This window comes from Hypanus sabinus, chromosome 1 (assembly GCF_030144855.1).
Source record: "Hypanus sabinus isolate sHypSab1 chromosome 1, sHypSab1.hap1, whole genome shotgun sequence".
Lineage (NCBI taxonomy): Eukaryota > Metazoa > Chordata > Chondrichthyes > Myliobatiformes > Dasyatidae > Hypanus > Hypanus sabinus.
The window spans coordinates 129,406,693-129,431,416 of NC_082706.1; the positions used below are offsets into that span (position 1 = coordinate 129,406,693).

Here is a 24,724-nt window from a genome sequence, read left to right on the forward strand (position 1 = left end):
ACCTCCTAAGGGTTCCTTTCAGCTTAAGCTTCAGAACCAAATCTGGTTCATTACACAACACCCAATCCAGAATTGCTTTTTCTCTAGTGAGCTCATCCAGAAGCTGCTCTAAAAAGCCACCTTGTAGGCAAATTCCATCTCAGGATCTAGCATTAATCTGATTTTTCCCAATCTACCTGCATATTAAAATCCCCCTTGACTATCGTAACATTGTTTTTTAATATCTCCCATTGTAATTTATGTCCTATATCCTGGCTACTGGCCAAAGGCCTGTATATCACTCCCATCAGAGACTTTTTACTCTTGGAGTTCCTTAATTCTATGCATAAGGATTATACATCTTTTGATCCTATGTCACCTCTTTCTAAGGATCTGATTCCATTTTTTGTCAATCGAGCCACCCCATCCTCTCTGCCAACCTATCCAGGAGCCTCTTAAAAGACCCAATTGTATCCACCTCCCATTGTTGCCAGCAGCCCATTCCACGCACTCACCACTTTCTGCATTTTTTAAAAAAAAACTTCCCCAATGTCCCTTCTGTGCCTACTTCCAAGCACCTTAAAACTGTGCCCTCTAATGCTAGCCATTTCAGCCTTGGGGGAAAAAGCCTCTGACTACCCACACGATCAATGCCTCTCATCATCTTAGACACCTCTATCAGGTGTCACCTCAGGTGTTGCTCCAAGTAGAAAAGGCCAAGTTCACCCAACCTATTCTCGTAAGGCATGGTCCCCAATCCAGACAACATTCTTGTTCTGGATATATATTTATAGAGAGAGAGAGAGATCGCTTAAATACAGGGACCTCCAACAGCCGCACACATACCTACTGTATTGGTGTTTCCATCTCCCGTGATGCTTCAGTCATCGACATCAGTGAGGAATCAGGTTGTTCACAGGGCCCCACTCTGAAGATGCACGTCTTTCAGGCCACACCTGAAGATATCGAAATGCCAGGCCACTTGACAAGTTCCAAGAGTGAAAACCCACCGCTCGTGAGCATAGCTTGAGATGTACATCAAGGACCCCGGTTGGATCCCAGCCACCTTGAAGAGGAAAAGAGAGATATGTGAAGAGAATTAAACAGTTTCATGGATGAACTGGAAGAAATCATCCAGGTCTGCAAAAACCTCTGGTGCCACCCTTAGTTCCCCCCATTACAGGTCATCCAGCTGCAGCTCCATTTCCTTAACACAGTTCTGATGAGCAGACTTCAACCTGAGAAGTTAACTTTTTCCATTAACGTTGCTGTGCCTGCTTGGTGTCTCTGGCAGTTTCTGTTCTTAATTAAAAATTTTAGCATCTCCAGTTCCCTTTTTTAAATTTCATGTCAAGCTAATTACTTAATTTCTCAATTTGTCATTATGGGATACAGACATGTGTTTTGGGAGTCATTTTAATTGAAAATATACACTTAAATTATGCAGACTCTTACTGTTTTCTGAAAGCTGAGTGATCAGTGGTATACTGAGCTATTTAAATTTCTGTCATTAACTGCTTCAGTTAATATTTGTGGAAAATATGTTTAAATCTAAATTTTCTGGGGATATATTTTAGGACTTCAAAATTCAAATCTTGTAACCACTTGTTGCTGTTCAATATATTGTGCTACTAAAATGGAATATTTGAATATTGAAGTTGTATAATACTAAATTATTTGTGAATTTTCTTAATTTCCATATATTAAAACAGAAAAAAAATAAATTTTAACAATCCCAAGAATGACTGGAAACTACAGTAGAAAAACTGGAATTGAACTTGGACAGCATCAATGGTAAAGTGAAGTGTGAATTGTTAGTGTACTATTTTGCAAATACAGAAATTAAAGTCATTTTCATCACTTGCTATGGTCGTCATTTAATTATTTTTGCTATTAATTGTTACAGAGAAGTTGATTTGTATTGCAAGGATGCACATTGTAATTTACTCCACTTTGAAGTGTGCTTCATTAATAATTTGTGTGCATGTGCAGCAATATCTTGAAAAAGAATCCTGTGCAAATATGGAGAGCATGAGATGATGACTACTTGAAAGTGAGTCCATAGCTTGTGGGAGCAGTTCAGTGTTTAGAAACATAGAAAACCTACAGCACAATACAGGCCCTTCAGCCCACACAGTTGTGCTGAACATGTCCTTACCTTGGAACTGCCTAGGCTTATCCATAGCCTTCTATTTTGTAAGCTCCATGTCCCTATACAGGAGTCTCTTTAAAAGACTCTATCATTCCCGCCTCCCCCGCCGGCAGCCTATTCCACGCACTCACCACTCTCTGTGTTTTAAAACAAACAAACAAATTTACCCCGATATTTCCTCTGTACCTTCTTCCAAGCACCTTAAAACTGTGCCCTCTCATGTTGGCCATTTCAGCCCTGTGAAAAAACCTCTGACTATCCACACAATCAATGCCTCTCATTATCTTGTACACCTCCCATCCTCTGTCGCTCCAAGGAGAAAAGGCTGAGTTCACTCAACCTATTCTCATAAGGCATGCTCCCCAATCCAAGCAACGTTCTCGTAAATCTCTGCACCCTTTCTATGGTTTCCACGTCCTTCCTGTAGTGAGGCCACCAGAATTGAGCTCAGTACTCCAAGTGGCGTCTGATTGGGGTCCTGTATAGCTGCAACATTACCTTGCGGCTCTTAAGCTCAATCCCACGATTGATGAAGGCCATTGCACCATATGCCTTCTTGACCACAGAGTCAATCTGCATAGCAGGTTTAAGTGTCCTATGGACTCGGACCCCAAGATCCCTCTGAACCTCCACACTGCCAAGAGTCTTACCATTAGTGCTATATTCTGCCATCTTATTTGACCTACCAAAATTAACCACCTCACACTTATCTGGGTTGAACTCCATCTGCCACTTCTCAGCCCAGTCTTGCATCCTGTCGATGTCTTGCTGTAACTTCTGACAGCCGTTCACACTATTCCAACCTTTGTGCCATCAGCAAATTCCCTAACCCATCCTTCCACTTCCTTATCCAGGTCATTTATGAGAATCACAAAGAGCAGGGGTCCCAGAAGGGATTCCTGAGATACATCACTGGTCACTGACCTCCATGCAGAATATGACCTATCTACAACCACTCTTTGCCTTCTGTAGGCAAGTTCTGGATCCACAAAGCAATGTCCCCATGGATCTATGCCTTCTTACTTTCTCAATAAGCCTTGCATGGGGCACCTTATCATATACGCTACATCTGTGGCTCTACCTTCATCAATGTGTCTAGTCACATCCTCAAAATTCAATCGGGCTCCTAAGGCATGAGCTGCTTTTAACAAAGCCATACTGACTATTCCTAATCATATTATGCATTTCAAAATATTCATAAGTCCTGCTTCTCAGGATCTTCTCAACAACCACTGAAGTAAGAGCCACTGGTCTATAATTTCCTGGACTATCCCTACTCTCTTTCTTGAATAAGGGAACAACATCTGCAATCCTCTGGAACCTCTTCCCTTCCTCATTGAGGATACATAGATTATCACTAGAGGCTCAGCAATCTCCTCCCTCATTTCCCATAATAGCCTGGGGTACATCTCGTCTGGTCCTGGTGACTTATCTAACTTGATGCTTTCCAAAAGCTCCAGCACATCCTCTTCCTTAATATCTACATGCTCAAGCTTTTCGGTCCACTGCAAGTCATCCCCATAATCACCAAGATCCTTTTCCGGGGGGGGGGGGGGGGTCACACTTGATTGGTCCTCTTCTCTTGCGTCTTATTCTCTTGCTCTTCATGTACTTATAGGATCAGATTCGGGTTTATTATCACCAGCATATGATGTGAAAGTTGTTAACTTAGCAGCAGCAGTTCAATGCAATATATAATCTTAACAGAATGAGAGGGGGAAAAAGATAAAACATAATAATAAATAAGTGAAACAATTACATATATTGGATAGATTATTTCTGTTTTTCCACATTTTTTAATACCATATATTTTAAAAAAAGTGATGTAGTGTCCAAATGTGATGAAATGTTCAAAGCCCATATAGGAATCGGATGGCTGAGGGGAAGAATCTGTTCCTGAATCGCTGAGTGTGTGCCTTCAGGCTTCTGTATCTCCTACCTGATGGTAATAGTGAGAAAAGGGCATCCCCTGGGTGCTGGAGGTCCTTAATAATGGACGCTATCTTTCTGAGACACCGCTCTCTAAAGATGTCGTGGGTACTTTGTAGGCTCGTGCCCAAGATGGGGCTGACCATATTTAAAACCTTCTGCAGCTTCTTACGGTTCTGTGCAGTAGGCCCTCCATACTAGACAGTGATGCAGCCTGTCAGAATGCTCTCCACGGCCTTGGGGTTTTCCTTAATTCTGTTCACCAAGACATTCACATGGCCCTTTCTAGCTCTCATAATTTCAATCTTAAGCTCCTTCCTGCTAGCCTTATAATCTTCTAGATCTCTATCATATACCTCTTTTTTTGAACCTTTCGTAAGCTCTTCTTTTATTCTTGACTAGATTTACAACAGCCTTTGTAACCACAGTTCCTGTACCCGACCATCCTTTCCCTGTTTCGTTGGAATGTACCTGCGCAGAACTCCATGCAAATATCCCTGAACATTTACCACATTTCTTCCGTACATTTCCCTGAGAACATCTGTTTTCAGTTTATGCTTCCAAGTTCCTGCCAGATAGCCTTATAGTTCTGCTTACTCCAATTAAACATTTCCCTAACTTCTCTGTTACTATTTCTCTCCAATGCTATGGTAAAGGAGATAGAATTGAGATCACTATCTCCAAAATGCTCTCCCACCGAAAGACCTGACACCTGACCAGGTTCATTTCCCAATACCAGATCAAGTACAGCCTCTTCTCTTATAAGCTTATCTACATATTGTGAAAAGAAACCTTCCTGAACACATCTAACAAACTCCAACCCCTCTTAACCCCTCACTCTAGGGAGATGCCAATCAATATTTGGGAAATAAAAATCTCCCACCACAACAACCCTGTTCTTATTTCCAGAATCTGTTTCCCTATCTGCTCCTTGATGTCCCTGTTACTATTCGGTGGTCTATATATAAAAAAAACACCAGTAGAGTTATTGATCCCTTCCTATTCCTAACTTCCACCCACAGTGACTCTGTCAAGAGCTCCTCCATGACTTCCTCCTTTTCTGCAGCCATGACACTATCTCTGATCAAACGTCCACACTTCTTTTGCCTCCCTCCCTATCCTTTCAAAAACATTTATAGCCTGGTACTGGTACATTCCGGCCCCTGCACCATCCAAATCTTTGTAATCGCCACAACAACATAGTTCCAAGTGCTGATCCATGCTCTAGGTCCATCTGCTTTATTCATAATACCCCTCACATTAAAATAGACTCATTTCAAACCATCGATCTGAGCGCATTCCTTCTCTTATTACCTGCCTATCCTCCTTTTCGCACTGCCTCCAAGCTTTCTCTATTTGTGAGCTTTCTTGTTTGGATGACTGAAATTGAATGAATAAAGATACCTGACAATAGACAATAGGTGCAGGAGTAGGCCATTCGGCCCTTCTAGCCAGCACCGCCATTCACTGTGATCATGGCTGATCATACACAATCAGTACCCCGTTCCTGACCTCTCCCCCTATCCCTGGACCCTGCTATCTATAAGAACTCTATCTAACTCTCTTGAATGCATCCAGAGACTTGGCCTCCACTGCCTTCTGGGGCAGAGCATTCCACATATCCACCACTCTCTGGGTGAAAAAGTTTTTCTGCATCTCTGTTCTAAATGGTCTACCCCTTATTCTTAAATACCTGCTCTGCTTTAAGAGCCTGATGGTGAGGACTAATAGCTGTTTCTGAACCTGGCGGAGTCGTCCCAATGCTCTTGTATCTCTTCCCTGATGACAACAGTAAGAGGAGAGCATGGCCCGATGGTGGGATCGTTTTTGAAGGATGCTACTTTCCTTTAACAACCCTCCTTGTAGGTGTGCTTAGTAGTGGGAAGGGTTTTACCTATGATGGACTGGGCTGGATTCACTACTTTATGTGGGCTTTTCTGTTCAAAGACATTGGTGTTTCCATACCAGGTAGTGATACAATCAGTCAGTGTACTCTCCACCGCATATCTATAGAAATTTGTCCACATTTTAGATGACATGTCAAATTTTCACAAACTTCTGAGAAAGTAGAGATGCTGAATTTGATGTAATTGCACTTTTTTTGGACCCAGGTCAAATCCTTTGAAATAATAACTCTAAGGAATTTAAAGTTGCTGACCCACTCCACCTCTGATTCCCTGTTGAGGACTGGCTTATGGCTCTTCAGTTTCCTCCCGTAGTCAATAATCAGCTCCTTCATTTTGCTGACATTGTGTGAGGTGGTTGTTGTGGCATCACTCAGTAAGATTTTCAGTCTCCCTCCTGTACGCTGAATCATCACCACTTTTGTTTCAGCCAACAACGGTGGTGTCGTGAGCAAACTTAAATATGGCATTGGAACTATGCTTAGCCTAGTATAAAGTGAGTAGAGTAGAGGGCTAAGCACAAGGCCTTCTGGTGATTGTCGAGTAGATGTTGCGAATCTGAACTGACTAGGGTCTGTAAGTGAGGAAATCGAAGATCCAGTGACCAAGAAGGTATTCAGGCCAATGTCGTGGAACTAGTTTTGAGGGGATGGTAGTATTGAATGCTGATCTGTAGTCAATGAAGAGCATCCTGATGTTTGCATCTTCACTGTCTAGATATTTCAGGGTTGAGTGAAGAGCCAATGAAACGTCACCTAGTGTGACCTGTTATGACAGTAGGTGAATTGGAGTGGATCCCAGTTGCTTCTCGGGTAGGAGTTATTATTTTACCAGAGCAAGTTATAGTCGAATGAGTGCTGATCAATAATAATTTTTGCATTAAATTTACTGTCATGATCGACTGATTTACCAATTTACCCTTGAAAACTGAATGCTAATCAGATTGTGTATTTAGAGATCCTGTGCTACCTAGTGGTTCACTCTTTCCTCTCCTCCCTCCCCCCCCCCCCCCCCCCCCCAAAGAAGGGAAGTATCAAAGCTGTATTGTCTTAAGTTTTGCTGGTTTGGAGATGCATGCGTATAGAAAGGATACTAGGTCATGCATCAACTTACCTTAAATTGTAACAGGTTTAAATATTAATCTGAATATAGCTATTTTCACCAGCAAGGTTTTTTTTTGTGTCCTTTTCCAAAATCCAAGTCCAGGACAATGTGGTGAGTTATAGATTCTGGTTAGAAACTGCATACTGATCACAGGTTGTTTGTTCTGCTTTTGGAAATTCAAAAGAGTTAATTTTTAATCTTCTGAAAAGAGATGTCAGTATAATCACATACATCTATTTTTAGGTGAGAGCCTCCTCCAGTTTTTATTCAAAGTTAACTTACTGGATGTCATCCCATGAATACAAATTTTAATCTGGATTTTGGCAAGCTAGCTTCTAGTGTCTATTTTATAATTGGAATATTATCAATGATATGACTACAATCTATAGAACTTTGAAAAGGTAATCTTAGTTTCAGTTTGTGATAATTTGCTTTATATTACTTTAAATTAGCACATTTCATTGTTCTGCTCATGGCAACAGATAATATTTTAACCTAGTAGTTTGTGTTGCACCTATCTACTTCCTAATACAGTTTGGTTCTCTTTTGCCTGGCTCCACACTTCCAACATTCAAATGCAGCTACCACATCTTTGGAAGTAGCTTCTCTACCCAGGCCTATATTGTGTCTGTGGAAGTGCTTCAAGTAACCACATTACCCTCCCCCCCCCCCCCCACCCCCACCCCCACCCCCACCGCACTTTATTGTTCCCCATTTCGTATTGTATACATATGACAAAAAAGATCTGATGAGGAAGTAGAATCTTTTTTTTTAAAAAGGGAACTATGTCAGGAGAGATTATTTAACCTTAGTGGGAAGCTTTCAGTAACAATAATCCTACTTGGATTTGTAAAGGCAAGTAATTTTTCATTAGCAGTTTGTTAATTATGCAAATAAGAGGAACGATTTTGACCATTTGTGGTGTCAAAAAAGAACCTAGAAGATATCTGATAATGCAGCGGCCAATTCTAACAAACCAGTTGCCGCAGCTAGTAATCCCCAAGGATTTGTTATCCTTGCATGAAGCGCCCTCCAATCACTCCAGTAATGATGTCCAAAAAAGCCAAAGAACTATATTTGATCCTTTATTAGCAACTAGCAAAACATACAATCTTGAAGAGATGAAACTTAAGCTTAGTTAAGCGTCACTAAGTGGTTAATGAAAGATGTGACATCTGTCAGTCTCTAGCTCCAAACAAAACTGCTGAGAATAAGCATGAATATGTAACTTATCACCAGCCCCCTAATTATTATACTATAATAATACATACTACCAAAACATAGGAGACCCTAAAATCTTAATATTCACACAGATGTCCTCTTTTGGTAAGTGGTTTATCCTGGATTGTGATCTTCTCTTGATATACCAGGTTGTTCCTCTTTATTGCATTCGGGGAAATCTGACTTGAATTGCTGCTGCAGAGTTAGAAAAATAAAATCTTGTTAACTGTCAGCTCTGGCTGAGCATGGTCTCTTTCACCACAATGGTCTCCTTTCAATGGTCCATTAATAGTCCAACCCAGCATTGTTCTGATTGCATAGGGTTCACCATTAACACTGCAAATCACTTGCTGCAGCTCCAATACTTTAGGCACATTTGTCCTATCAGCAGCTCAATTTCTGAATCAGTTCCCGGCAACCAAATATGCTTCAGTTGAGACCATTCCTGAAGATCTTTCTGAGCAGGAGTATTTCTTTGTGGATGGGCATATGTTCCTGTGTATAGATGTTAAGCAGTGTTTACATGATCTAAACCAGCCACTTCCAATCCTGGAATGATGTAGCTACTCACAACTTTCTCTTCACCTGTGGTGCGTAGGAGAATGAGCTCCTTTTCCTATCAGGTTGATCTTGTTCATGAGTTTCACTGTGCAGAACACAGCAGTACTTGATCTAGGAAAGCATATGCAACCACTATCTTGTTACTCTTCTTAGACTTCATCTGAACTGGAATTATAGGAAGTTTATAATCCTGATCACTAGCCCCCCCCCCCCCCCCCCCAAGGACATTTGGTACCAGGGCATTACTCACTGCTGTGTTTGATTCTTTCATGGCTTTTTTCGAATCTGCAGCCTTTTCATCAGAGTCAATATGAAGTATACTGGGATGCTTGCCACTGCATACCTTGAATGAAAGACTTTTCTTGCAATCCTTGCTGATGTGTCCTGTACACAAACAACCAAAGCAGACACCGTTATTTTTAGGATGGCAATCTTCTCCTTGTAAACCTTTTTTCTCCAGCTGGGAGCACCCTGGGAGAACAAACTGACCCTTTCATTAATTCCAGGCTCAGTTTTAGCTTTACTCTTCACAGTAGTCGCAGCAGTGGGAAAGCTGCTTCCTTGAGCTTAGGAATGAATTTATGACTTGGTTTTGTTGACACCTTTGCTTACTGCTGGTGGTGTACATTGGCTGTGTAGAAATCCTCACTTGTTTTTTTGATTAAACTTGACAAGAGTGATGAAAGTAGCCTCATGGTTATGATTATCTAGTAACTCACGGGCAAAAAATCTTTATTTATCCCTAAGTATATAAGGCTACAACAGATAAGGCCTCTGTCAGTCAGGGTCAACCGTGGATGTTGCATCCTAGCTGTCTAGACATGCAAGCCAGGATAGTACAATATGGAGAGCAAGCTGTTGCTCATGTAGCAAGCTCCCTCCTCTCCACACATCTGATGGGCCCGAAGGAATGGCAGAGGCCGATATAGTTTGGTACTAGCAGCGTCACAACAATTGATATATTAATAGGCTTGTCCAGTTCTTGTATAAGCTGAACTTGTCCCATTTCATTACAACAGGGCTGTCGTCTTGATGAGCTTTCACGTCTTCTGATTTGATATGCAGCCAGGAAAGAGCCTTTTGCATGTAGGCTAACTCAATTTTGTGCTTGTTATCAAAATGTTTCTGCAGTATAGCTTAGGCCTTTAGATAACCCTTCTTCCAGGCTGGCTTGCTGGCAACTTTTGACAACCTCCCTAGGGTAACCTCCAGTGAACTGTTTAAGAAAATGGAGACAGCCGCCATAATGATCTATCTTGTCTTCAGTGCTATTCTTGAAAGCCTTTGTAAATGAATGATACTGCAATGGATCACCATCAAAGATTTGAATCTCTCTTCAGACAGATGCAGTGCATTGTTGTTGCACCACTAAGCTTGCTAATTCCTTCTGTGTCCTTATGGCTACCAGAGCACTATTTAGACTTTTATCATCTGAATCATGAGTGTTACCATACTTGTACATTAATGTTCTTAGAAGCACCCTGTGCTATTGGATATGGCGGAGGTTCGGAGTGCCCCCTTGGTGCAGGCTGAGAGCTGAACACCCTAAACTCTTCCTTGGGATCCAGACTTTTTGAGGAACATGTGTATCCACATTGACATAGGGTATGCTGGATTTTCTCTGCCACGTCAGCATGGGAACTCACAGCATAGAACTGTCCTGCTGTAGCTCACTTAGCACCCACAGCATTTGAAGTGCTTACTGTAACACTTCGACTTTGGCCATCTGTACTGCAATTTCTTCCTGCAACTTCCTTCTCCTTAGCTGCTCCTTTGCTTTCCATAGCTGCTCTCTTGCTCTTCCAATGCATGCTTGTCTTTCAATAATTGTTACCGTGTGAATAATGTAGCTAAATTAGCCTCCATTTTAATGCACGTAGAGGAAGTATCAGACACAAGGGATGTTCTGCTAGCAATATAACTTGCTGCATGTATGTTGGATGGGCTGTCTTTAGGGTATATGAAAATCATCTTGAAAAGATCTTGAAAATCATCAGTTTTATATATAGTTACAGCATGCTCTGTAGCTTTATAAATATTTTCATTTCCTTCAGCAATTTGACCTTCAAAATCACATGTTTATTTCAACTATTGTTCAACCTCTGCTGTGACTGTATTAATAAAAGTATCACTATTTGCATAGGTTTTGGTTTGTTTATCTTGCTCTGAGATGGGCATTAAAGATGACAGCAAGTTAAGTTGCTTACCAACATCTTCACGAAGATTTTTAAAATCGCCCAAATGAGACTGCATTCATGAAACATCTTGTTGCTCTTCTCTGGTACCAGGACACTTCTAATTAACAGTATTAAATTATTAATCTTAATAATGCTATTGTAGTTCTTCTGAACATTGTCAGTTCTAGTCACCAGAACTTTCCCAGTAAGCTTAATTTGTCTTAGTCATGACTTTTTCAAGGTCACTGTATCCAGTTTGGCTTGTGTTATTTTCCAAGTGTGTGAATCAGACAAAATACTTCTTCACTTCAGATGTCGACAGTCGGAAGTATTTCAGTGTTTCAACAGAAACAAGCGCCAAGCTCATAGGCATCACCGCACTGTATTGAGCTTACAGTGAGCGATGACCATTTTGATCTGTGTTCCAAACCCAAACACAGCATGAATCAAAAGGTTGTTCCTGTCTGTGGTGCTTCTAATTTTGCAGACACATCCGAATGCTGGTGCTCTTTTGATATAACTGTTGAAATCTTTTGTTGACGGAATGTAGTGGTCAGTTCTAACAAACCGATTGCCGCTGCTGGCGACCACCTTGGATTTATTATCCTTGTATGATCTGCCCTTCAATCACTCCAGTAATAATGTTCCAAATAGGAGGAACTGTATTCCTTTATTAGCAACTAGCAGATCATACAATCTTGAAGCCAGAAAACTTCAGCATAATTAAGCGGTCAACAAAAATTATGACATTTGTCGGTCCCCAGCTCCAAAATAAACTGCTGGGAACAAAACGTGAATATGTAACTTATTCCCTTCAGTTTACCAAGCCCCCACTCAAGTGATGCATTGTTATAATACACATTATAAACGTGCAACCATATAACCATAACTATATAACAATTACAGCACGGAAACAGGCCATCTTGGCCCTTCTAGTCCGTGCCGACGCTTACGCTCACCTAGTCCCACTGGCCAGCACTCAGCCCATAACCCTCCGTTCCTTTCCTGTCCATATACCTATCCAATTTTACTTTAGATGACAATACCGAACCTGCCTATACCACTTCTACTGGAAGTTCATTCCACACAGCTACCACTCTCTGTGTAAAGAAATTCCCCTTCGTGTTACCCTTAAACTTTTCTCCCCCTAACTCTCAAATCATGTCCTCTTGTTTGAATCTCCTCTACTCTCAGTGGAAAAAGCCTATCCACGTCAACTGGATTTATCCCGCTCATTATTTTAAATACCTCTATCAAGTCCCCCCTCAACCTTCTACGCTCCAAAGAATAAAGACCTAACTTGTTCAGCCTTTCCCTGTAACTTAGGTGCTGAAACCCAGGTAACATTCTAGTAAATCTTCTCTTTACTCTCTCTATTTTGTTGACATCTTTCCTATAATTCGGTGACCAGAACTGTACACTATACTCCAGAACTCCTTACCAATGCCTTGTACAATTTTAACATTACATCCCAACTCCTATACTCAATGCTCTGATTTATAAAGGTCAGCATACCAAAAGCTTTCTTCACCACCCTATCCACATGAGATTCCACCTTCAGGGAACTGTGCACCATTATTCCTAGATCACTCTGTTCTACTGCATTCAGAATGTCCTATTTGGATTATTCCTACCAAAATGTCGCACCTCACACTAATCAGCATTAAACTCCATCTATTATCGTTCAGCCCACTCTTCTAATTGGCCTAAATCTCTCTGCATACTTTGAAAACCTACTTCATTATCCACAACGCCACCTACCTTAGTATCATCTGCAACACAGAATATAAGGCTGATAGAAAACAGATGCATGGATTCTACATGTCAGTTTGTAAAAAGTTGAAGCCCATGGACTAAAAAAAGATACTTACAGCTTAGTGAGAAATTATCCTAGAAACAGTAAGTTGTTGTATTGGATAGAACCCGAGAATTAAAACCCTATCACTGCACAAATTGCAGATTCTTTCATTTGCACATTTAGGGGTTGGGGGGCGGGGAGGAAGAAATATGGAGTTGGCAGTTCAATACATTTTACTGGTCACTGAATTATATGCTTACAGCATCTACCCAGCTTTCTATCAAAATATTCCTACTTGTAAACACTGTCATACCTCATCTTTCCCAAAATCTTGTGATACCTGCCACTTTGATCCATGATTATTCCGAAACTCCACAGTCTCTTGATTTGGCATTCAAATTGCTTTCCATTTGTCCTTGCTCATCTACTTTGTATTTTCTAAAATTCATTTTAGGCTGTTCAATTCTCTTTGCTCTCTTCATGTTTGATCCTAGAATTAAGATTAAAGATGTGATACCACAGGGATGCTTGCTTTATTTTTATTAATGTTTTTTGTATGTGTGCTTATTTACATCTACAGGTCCATTTACAGATGTAGTAACAACAAATCTCAAATTGAAAAACCCATCGGATAAGAGAGTTTGTTTCAAAGTAAAGACTACAGCACCACGCCGGTATTGTGTACGGCCTAACAGTGGAATAATTGACCCAGGATCAATTATTACAGTTTCTGGTAAGAATGATTGTAAAATAACATGTTTATAACAAGTGTAAGATGATTGGGTTAATTTTAACTAGCAATTAGAAAACTTTCGTCTTTCAAAATTAGCCAGTCATTTCAGCAGGCTGTGTACCTCTCCTCTTCTTCCCCCCACTTCCCACACAACCATCTTGCCCAGCAAGTTCAATATAGGCAAGCATTACAACAAAGGCCTATGATAGCAGCAGCTGCCTGTTGTTCTTTGATAACAGCAGATTGGATGATGGGCACTTGATATCTGTTGTGCTTCACAATTAGTATTTTTGAGGTGGGAGGGATGTAGTGGTAGTGGAGTGTTCTGGAGGAGGATATGTAGGCATGAGGTAGACTGAATTTGGGCCATGAGAGATATTGTACAAGTTTTCTGAAAGCTGCAATGCGGATTTTTCCCTTATTAGAATGTGCTGTTGAAAATGTTTAAAATATTTGTGATTGTGGTAATTGCTGGCATTAGCACCACCAAACAGACAGTACTAATTATGAACTATTTGTACCATAATTTACTAGTTCTGTTTGATATCAAGGAAGATGTGATACTCCTCACAGGTGTGCACAGTGATGATGAATTTCAAATGGATTCGGTAGAAGTTCTATATAGGGATGTTCAGATTAAACATGGGCGACAAAGTGGAAATGGGCTGAAGGGTAAATGAAGGTAAATACTCATTAGAGAAGTTAGATGGTGCATTGAAGGGGGGTGAGTGAAATGAGTAGGATAGAATGGCCTCTACATTGGTTTACAGCAGATGCAATCTCACTGGCTCTACATTTTGCTTTGAAACACCAAGACAACTGCATAGCAAATACTTGATTACAGCTTGCTTTTGTAGAATATAGAACATAGAATGGTACAGTACAGGAACAAGCCCTTTGGCCCTCACTGTTGTGCTGAACCAATTAAATGACTAAGTAAACTAATCTCTTCTGCTTACACAATGCCTATATCATTCCATTTTCCTCAAAATAATGTGCTTATCTAAGTGTCTGTTAAGTCTCTAATGTTTCTGTCTCTACTACCACACTGGGCAGTGCATTCCAGGCACTCATTGCTCTGTTTTAAAAAAAAAACTTGCCCTTCTCATGCCCTTCAAAATTACCCTCCTTAAATGCATGCCCACTGGTATTAGACATTTCAACCCTTGGAAAAATATATTGTCTGTCTATTGTATCTATGCCTCTCATTATCTTATAAACCTCTATCAGATCCCTTTTCAGCCTCTGCTGCTCTAGCAAAAGCAACCCACATTTGTTCAACCTCTTGTTACTACCCATGCCCTCTAATCCAGGCAACATCCTGGTAACCCCCTCTGCACCTTCTCCAAAGCATCAACATCCTTCCTACGATGGGGAGACCAGAGCTATGTGCACTACTCCAGATGCAGCCTAACTAGAGTTTTATAAAGCTGCAACATAACTTCCTGATTTTTGTTTTCTACACCATCATCTCTTCACCAAGCCTCAAAACGTTAGGCATCTGTACCTTATTTTGCAACTGGATCCTCGTCTTCGTCCTTAGAGTCAGTGTGGATTAGTAATTACATCTCCATGCTTGCAATCATCGCAGGCATGCATGGCTCACTGCTCGGTTCTTCTCTCAACTGATAACTGTGTAGCTAAGCTCAGATCAAATGCCATTTGTAAATTTTCTGATGACAGAAGTGCTGTTGGTAGAATCTCAGATGGACAACGAGGAGGCGTACAGGAATGAGAAAAATTGTCTGGTTAAATGGTGTCCTAACAATAACCTCACACTCAATGCCAGCGAGATCAAGGATTTGATTGTGGATTTCAGGAAGGGAAGATGGGAGAACATATAGCAGTGTACATTGAGAGGTCATTGGTGGAAGAGATGACCAGCTTCAAGTTTCAAGGTATCAGCATATTGGAGGATCTATCCTGGGCTTTGTACGTTGCTGCAATCACGAAGAAGGCCTACCAGCTTTGTTCAAATGTGAGGAGATACTGTATGGTGCCAAAGACTCATATAAATTTCTTATATGTTAAGTATAGAGCACTCCGACTGGTTGCATTGCAGCTAGGTATGGAGGCTTTAGTACATAGAATTGGAAGACTGTTAGAGATCAGACAACTCCAACACATGCACAATCTACCCCACCCTTGTGGACATCTTCAGGGTGTGGTGCCTCAAGAAGGTGACATCCATCAGGAAGGAGGTACTGGATCCTGAAAGACCCACACTCAACAATTCAGGAACAGCTTCTTTCCCTTCTGCCTTCAGATTTCTGATAAATGTATGAATCAATGGTTGTGAACTCAGTCTTTTTTATTGAGCTATTTATTTCATTTAATAATAATTTTGTTTTTAAACTGTACTACTGCAAATCAGCAAATTTCATGGTCATATAAGTTGGTGACAATAAATCTGAGGGGATAATAGAGGAAAGGAATACTTAGAGGAGAGCCTCAATTTGGTGTTGCATCCACCTCTTTCTGATTTGAATCTCTTTCAGTTCAAAGTAAGTTATTAAAAGATGATGCTAAACTTGGAACATTACTGGATAAAATTGCACAGGTTGAGAGGTACTGAATTCACTAGATTAAATGAGTAAGCAATAAAACATTGGGTGTTAACATTTAATACAGGATCTATGAACTTAATGTTGGTTTTAACAGATTACATATTATCGAAGGCAGTGGATATACATGGATTAGAGATGATTTGTGACTCTGAAAATGATCTAGAATTAAATACTGAATGAACAAATAGTTCCCCCAGTAAATCTTCTTATTAATATGCTTATCACCTTGGGGAAGACTAAGGGTTTGGAGAAAAATAATGTGAAGAAAAAACAGGAAATGTTGTAAGCAGTGGTTTAAAATTGACAACGGTATTCTGGTTAATATTTAGGTTTGAGACTTGGAGATAATGTTCGTAAAATGGGATCAATATATACAGCAAATTAGTGTGATTTTCTTCTCTGTTCTTTCACTTCATTGTATTCTTGGCATCATGAAGAACAGGTAGTGGAGAGGTTGTGGAAACATGTTGTTAAGACCTCAAAGTCAGGGAATCAGAAGGCTGAGTATGGTGCAACTAATGTCTTGGACTATGTATATTTCAATGCAGGAGGCATAGAAAAGGTGGGTGAGCTCAGGGCATGGATCAACACATGGAATAATGATATTGTAGCCATTAGTAAGACTTGGTTGCAGGAGGGGCAAGACTGGCAGCTCAATATTCTTGGGCTCTGTTGTTTTAGATGTGACAGAATGGGAGGGATTAAAGTGGGAGTGGTGGTGTTAGTAGTTAGGGAAAATGTCCTGGCAGTGCTCAGTCTGTACAGACTTTAGAACTCTTCCAATGAGGTTTTATGGGCGAAAATGAGGAATAAGAAAAGTATAACCACATTAGTGAGGCACCCAACAGTCTGTAGGATTTAGAGGAACAAATTTGTAGAGAGCTCGCAGGCTGTTCCAAGAGACATAAGGTTGTCATAGTAGATGATTTTAATTTTCCACATTGACTGGGACTCCCATACTGTAAAAGGACTAGATGGGAAAGAATATGTTAAATGTGTACTTTTATCAGTACATAGATATCCCAATGAGAGAGTGTGTAATACTTGATCTGCTATTAGGGAATGAGATGGGGCAGGTGACAGAAGTTGGTGTAGGGGAACATTTTGCATCTAGTGATCATAATGCCATTATGTTCAAAGTCAATATGGAAAAAGGTAGGTCTGGTCCACAGTTTAAAATTCTAAATTGGAGAAAGGTCAATTTTGATGGTATTAGAAAGGATCTGGCAAGCGTGGATTGGGACAGGCTGTTTACTGACAAAGGTATACTTGATAAGTGGGAAACCTTCAAAAGTGAAATTTTGAGAGTTTTCAAGAGATATTTAGGCAACACACACAAAATGCTGGAGGAACTCAGCAGGCCCTGCAGCATATAGGAAAAGAGTACAGTTGATGTTTAATGTCTACCTAGATGCTGCCTGGCCTGCTAATGAGTTTCTCCAGCATTTTGTATGTTTTGTTCAGATTTCCAGTGCCTACAGGTTTTCTCTTATAAGAGATTGAGGCCCTGTTTAAGAAAAGGAGGAGGTACATAGCAAGTTTAGACAGGTAGGAATAACTGAGGTACTTATGGAGTATAAGAAATGCAAGAGAACACTGAAGAAAGAAATCATAGGGACTAAAAGAAGGCATGAGGTTCCCTTAGCAGACAAGGTAAAGGAGAATCCTAAGGGATTCTATAGATATGTTAAGAGAAAAGTATTGCAAGGGACTAAATTAGTCCTCTGGAAGATCAGAATGATAATCTATGTGTGTTGCTGAAAGAGATGGGGGAAATCTTAAATGGATTTTTTTTTGCATCTGTATTTACTCATGAGATGGACACAGTCAATAGAAGTGAGGCAAAGCAACAACAAGGCAGTGGATGTAGTCTATATGGACTATTCTGACTAGAGGCCCGTGACTAATGGACTGCTGTAGGTATCAGTGCTGGGTCTGTTGTTTGTCATCTATAGCAGTGAACTGGATGATAGCATAGTTAACTAGGTCAGCAAGGAAGACTATCAGCTTCTATAAAGTACACTGCAGATGCTGTGGTCAAATCAACATGTACAAACAAGCTGGATGAACTCAGCAGGTCAGGCAGCATCTGTTGAAACGAGCAGTCAATGTTTCGGTCTGAGACGAAGGGTCTCAGCCCGAAACGTTGACTGCTCGTTTCTATGGATGCTGCCTGACCTGCTGAGTTCATCCAGCTTGTTTAAGACTATTAGCTTGTAGTGGGATATGGACCAGCTGGAAAAATGGGTTGAGAAATTGTAGATGGAATGTAATGCAGAGAAGTGTGGGTGCAGAACTGCAGTAGGACCAACCATGGCAAGTTTTGCATGGTGAATGGTAGGGCACTGAGGAGTACAGTAGAACGAAGTGATCTGGGAATACAGGTCCATAATTCATTGAAGGTGGTGGTGAAAGAAGGTGGGGTCGTAAAGAAAGCTTTTGGCACATTGGCCTTTATAAATAGAAGTATTAAGTACATAAGATGGAATGTTATGTTGATATTGTTTAAGACATTGGTGAGGCCTAATTTGGAGTATTTTTTTGCAGTTTCGGTCACCTGCCGAAAGCATTGATACAAGTAAGATTGAAAGAGTACAGAGAAAGTTTACAAGGATGTAGCCGGGACTGGAGGACTGAAGTATATGGAAAATGACTGAATAATTTAGAACCTTATTCCTTTTAACGTAGTAGGTTGAGAGGAGATTTGATAAAGGTATACAGAATTATGAGGAGTATAGATCGGGTAAATGCAAGTAGATATTTTCCCACTGAGATTAAATGGGACTACAGCTAGAGGTCATGGGTTGGGGTGAAAGGTTAAAAGCTTAAGGGGAACATGAGGGGAAACTTCTTCATTCAGAGTGATGAGCATCTGGAACAAGCTGCCAGTACAAGTGGTGGATGTGATTTTTGTAAGAGAAGTTTGGGTCCATACATTGATGGTAGAGGTATGGAGGGCTGTGTTCCATGCTCAGGTCAGATGAAGTAGACAGGTTAAGTGGTTTGGCATGGACTAGATGGGCCAAAGGACCTGTTTCTCGTTGTACTTTTCTATGACAATGACTCATTCAAGTAGATTGAGAGATCAAGATTCTGATAACTAAAGGGATAAAAGCTGTTTTTGAATACTTACTCATTTTCAACTGTAGTCACTTCTGAATATCTTGCTCTTCACCCCTACGAATATGTAACATTTTTGTATATTGCTAGGTCTTCTCAAGTCATGAAAAACCTTACTTATGGAAATCTTATTTCATTAAAATCCTCCCATATATTTTTTTTAAGTACTGTATAAGCTGGTAATAATAAAATTTATCATAGTATTCACTAAGTAGTGTTGGGTGATTATTGAATAAAATGAAGTTTAGCAAGTATTGTTTGCATGATTTGTTTTTTTCCTCTTTCTGTGTGTGCATTGGGAGTTAGTCTTTTTTTAATTGGGTTCTTTCAGGTTTCTTGGTTTGTGGCTGCATGTAAGCAAACATATCTCAAGGTTGGACAATTTATACATTATTTGATAATAAGCATACTGTGAAGCTTTGAAGTATATAGTGGCAGGATATAGAACATAAATATATGGGTTAGATTTTGGATGTATTTATCACATGTACATTAAAACATACAGCAAAATGTGTCACTTGCTTTAAAAGCCAATGCAACCTAAGGATGTACTGGGGGGGCAGTCTGCAAATGTCACCATACATTCTGGTGCGAACATTGCATGTCCACAGTGTTTTAAACCACACAAGAAACAGCAACAACAACAGCAGCAATAAAAGAACAAAATCAAAACAAGCCCCTTCCTTCCCGACCACACACTCACCCATCCTCTCACACACACAAATAAGTCTCTTCCCCCAGGACAGGCCACCTCTGGGCCTCCAGCACATTTATGGACTCTACAGACATTGGGTTTCGGTTATCAGGCCTCGACTTCTGGACTTGCTGACTTTGGTATTTGACTTTTGGGCTTTGATCTTTTGGTGTCAATCTCATAACTTGCTGATGACTGGACCTCAAATTCCAGGCCCTCTTGCCTCCTGCCTGCATGGACTTTGAATCCTGAGAGCTGCTGATGTGGGTTGTGGGGTGGGTGGGGAAGGTCACCGGCTCTTCATCGCTGGCCTTTGTCCACAGTGCTTGCCAGTCTGACATCTATCCACGAGGATCACTTGCTTTCGGCATATGGAATACTCTGACCTGGACTCTGGCTTGACCCTTAGCTCCCACACATCCGTCCTTAAACCCTAACCTTGCCTCTTAACACTTTGCTCTGTCTCCAACACCATCCTTAAGATCCAAAAAATAAACAAGAATGGGCCATGACCTTGAAAGGGACCATAGCTCAATGGCATCTTGACCAGAACTTACAATATCCTTGCAAGCTAAAAAAAACTCAACCATGACCTTGACAGAGACCATAGCTAAGTGCCACTGTGACTGAAAGTTATTATAGAAAAAAGAAATTACTACTTTGTTTGGATTTTTATTGCCCATCTCCAGTTGCTGCCACCTTTGAACTCTGCTTCCATTTTGGTGGTTATACTCCCATATTGCTGTTGTTGGAGGCAGGTGGGGGTGGGGTTATGATGTGGTTGCAGGGTTTTGGATGATGGAGCAGTAACAAGCCTCCACGCCTATGGCCTTCAAATCTGAGTGTTTTCCATGCCTACATTTGTTATCTAGTTACCGTGGGCTACATATCTAGTATTATCTTTTGTGTTATTGGTAAGGTTTGATGGAATTCAGTGATTTGTAGTCTGCTTCAAAGGTCAATTAAGAGTTAACTATAGGTCTGGTCTGGCATAGTGCATATAGGTTGGAGATCAAGGTGGCAAATGTCCTCCCTTGACAAATATGTGTACCAGATGTGTTTCTTTATGATCACTTAGGGTTTGTGATCAGCATTTCTGAGATTATTTTTGTTTCTGGCTAATTTAATTAATTTCATAGCTGCTGCCTTCTCTGGATTACTAATCTGTTAATTTAATCATTGCAATCAATTTGCCTCTCCTGCACTGTTCCCTGAATATTTTAATTTGTATTCATAATATCTTAATGTACAGTATATAAGATTTAAAAAATATTTTACCATTGCAGTTAACTTAAAGAATTTAGTTCCAAGTACTTTTGTGATCTTTTGAGCATAGAAAGTAGAAGAATACAGAACTTTTATGTCACCGTGATCTTTGGAACTAGATTCTAAAATGCATTAATATAGCTATGTTTTTGCACCAGTGGAAAAAAATCTATATAACACTAAAGGAATCTAGACTGGTTCCTTTAGCAAACAGCGGGCTTGGGTAGCTATTTTGTTTAATGTGAATATACATATTGTATTTTAATTTGGGATGTGAGCACAATCACGTCCTGAACAGCAGCTTTAAATGGTAAAATTAGTTACTAATACCTGGCCTCTTCAAAGCTAACATTTCTGTTTTCCCTCTCCAGTAATGTTGCAGCCTTTTGACTATGATCCCAATGAGAAAAGCAAACACAAATTCATGGTACAAACAGTCTATGCTCCACCTGGTGCTGCAGATATGGATGCAGTAGTAAGTATTATATTTTCCCTGATAAAGGATTTGCTGCTAAAATACTGTTTTCCACAAAAACTGAGACTGATTTTTCTGGGGCTTACATTTTACAGAAGGCATTGTTTGGTTTTAATGTACTGTACAAAACATTACTGACAATGATTAGTGTATTAAACAAATCCTTCCTAGTCCTACACCTAACCTAATGTCAATATAGAACATAGAGCTTTTTCAAGCCCTTCTGCTCATGATGTTGTGCCAGCCTTTTAACCTACTCCAAGATCAATTTAGCCCTTCCCTCCAACATAGCCTTCTATTTTTCTTTCATCCATGTCCCCATCTAAAGTCTCTTAAATCTCCCTAATATATCTGCATCTACCATTACTCCTGGCAGTGCATTCCATTCACCTACTACTCTGTGTTTTAAAAACAAAACTACCTCTGACATCCCCCCTGTACTATCCTCTAATCACCTTTAAAAATAATGCCATCTTCTATTACTGATTACCTTCCTGTGAAAATGGTGCTGATTGTCCATTGTATCTGTGCTTCTTATCATTTTGTACACCTCTGTCAAGTCTCTCATTCTCTTGCTCCAAAGCGAAAAGCCTTAGCTTGCTCAACCTTTTCTCATAAGACATGCTCTCTAATCCAAGCAGCAACCTGGTCGATCTCCTCTGCATCTTCTCTAATTCTTCTATAATGTGACCAGAACTGAACACTGTACTCCCATGTGTGGTCTAACCAGAGTTTTATAGAGCTGCAACATTACTTCATAGCTCTAGCACTCAATCCCCTGATTAATGAAGGCCATTGCAACATGCGCCTTCTTAACCACGCTATCAACTTGAGCAGGAACTTCAAGGGATCTATGGAAGTGGACCCCAGGATTCTGCTGTTGCTCCACACTGCTAAGAATCCTGCTATTAACATTAGATTCTGCCTTCAAGTTTGACCTTCCAAAGTGTATCACTTCACTCTTATCCTGATTGAACTCCAGCTGCCATTTTTCAGCTAGGCTCTGCATCTTATCTATGTCCCTTTATAATCTGACAATCTTCTACATTGGGGGTTCCCAACCTATATCCAGGGACTCATTGGTTAATGGTAATGGTCTATATCATAAAAAATTGGTGGGAACTCTACACTATCCACAACTACAACAATGTTTGTGTTACCTGCAAACTTACTAATTCACCTTTCCACTTCTACAGCTAAGTCATTTATAAAAATCACAAAGAGTAGGGTTTCCAGGACAGATCTACAGAACACCACTGGTCAATGACCTCTAGGCAGAATATGCTCTACCTACTACCTCCCTCTGCTATCTGTGGGCAAACCAATTCTGTATCTACACAGCCAAATTTTTTCTTAACATTTAAGAAAAACTTGGACAGGTACATGGATGAGAGGTGTATGGAGGGATATGGTCCAGGTGCAGGTCAGTGGGACTGGCAGAAAAATGGTTTGGCACAGCCAAGAAGGACCAAAAGGCCTGTTTCTGTGCTGTAATCTTATGTGGTTCTATTTCCTTGGGTCCCATACCTCATGACTTTCTAAATGCATCTACCATGGGGAATATTGTCGGAAAACACCTTACTATAATCCACATACACGCATCCACTGTTCAATTTGTTTTGTCACTTTCTCGAAGAATTCAATCAGGCTCTTAAAGCATGATCTGTCCCTCACAAAGCTATGTTGACTATCCCTAAGCAGACTGCTTCTTCAAATGCTTGTAAATTCTGTCTCTAAGGATCTTCAGCTCACTACTGATGGTCTCGGTGGTCTTTAGTTCTCAGGATTACCCCTATTACCTTCATGAACAAAGGAATAATGTTTGCTACTGTCCAATCTACTTCTACTACTCCTGTGGCCAGTGAGGATACAAAGATCATTGCCAAAGGCTTAGCAATCTCTTCCCTAGCTTTCTATACCTGGGATATATTGTGTCTGGCCCTGGACACCTAATTCTGATTCTATCCTAATGTTTCAAAAGTTCCAGGAAGTGTTCCTTAACATCGATGTGTTCCAGCATATTAGCCAGTTCTGTATTGACCTCACATTCATAAATATCCATCTATCTCCCTGGTGAACACTGAAGCAAAGTATCCATCAAGGTTTCCCCCTATCTGCTGTGACTCCATATACATTTCCTCTTCTGTTCCAGATCAGTCCTACCCTCACTCTAGTCAACCTCTAGTAATTCTACTCACCAGGATCTTCTCTTGTCCTCTTCTAGCTCTCTTAAGTTCCTTCCTGACTGCCTTATAACTCTTGAGCCCTGTCTGAGTCTACTTCCTAAACCTTAAGTATGCTTCATCCTTTCTCTTGACTAGATTTTTTGACTTCTCTTGTCAAACATGGTTCCTTCACCCTTACAGCTTTACCCTGCAGCAGTGGAACAAACCTATCCAGAAACCCATGCAAGTGTTCCCTAAACAACATCTACATTCCCATTGTACATTTCCCTGAGTACATCTGTTCCCAATTCTTTCCTAATGGCATTATAATTCACCCTCCCCCAATTAAATATTTTCCCATTCTGTCTGCTCCTATCCTATACAGGGCTATGGTAAAGGTCGGAGTTGTGGTCACTGTCTCTGAGCTGTCACCCACTAAGGGATTTGTTACATGCCCAGGACTAGATCCAATATGGTCTCTTCAGTCAGCCTGCCCACATATTGTGGCAGAAATCCTTCCTGGGCATATTTAACAAATTCTACCCTATTTAAACTTTTTGCAGTAAAGAGGTCTCAATCACCATTGGAAAAGTTTAATTCACTGATGACAGCATCCCTGTTATTTTTGCACCTTTCCAAAATATGCTTTCTGATCTGCTCCTCATTTTTTCTGCTGCTATTGGGGCAGGATGGGTTGTGGGTTCCATAGAATACTCCTAATAGAGTGATTGCTCTCTTACCATTTTTGACTTAGTCCCAGACTGACTTAGTAGACAATCCCTCTACAATGTTCTCCCTTTCTGCAATACTATCCTTGATTATCAATGCCACTTACCCGCCTCTTTTACCTCCCTCCCAGTTCCTTTTGGAAGATCTAAA

At 40.5% G+C, this 24,724-nt stretch overlaps 1 protein-coding gene across 6 annotated transcripts in view; it reads left to right on the forward strand.

Annotated features, from left to right (window-relative positions):
• Positions 1 to 24,724, forward strand: part of vapal (VAMP (vesicle-associated membrane protein)-associated protein A, like) — an 81,290-nt gene that overhangs the window by 35,162 nt on the left and 21,404 nt on the right. For 5 of the 6 annotated variants that reach the window (XM_059976337.1, XM_059976325.1, XM_059976331.1 and 2 more), the window contains 2 exons: positions 13,406 to 13,558; positions 21,577 to 21,680. In XM_059976337.1, coding sequence (XP_059832320.1) covers positions 13,406 to 13,558; positions 21,577 to 21,680 — 257 coding nt within the window. Of the gene's footprint in view, positions 1 to 7,311; positions 7,470 to 13,405; positions 13,559 to 21,576; positions 21,681 to 24,724 lie in introns of all 6 variants that reach the window. The other variant, XM_059976357.1, reaches the window with a different exon arrangement.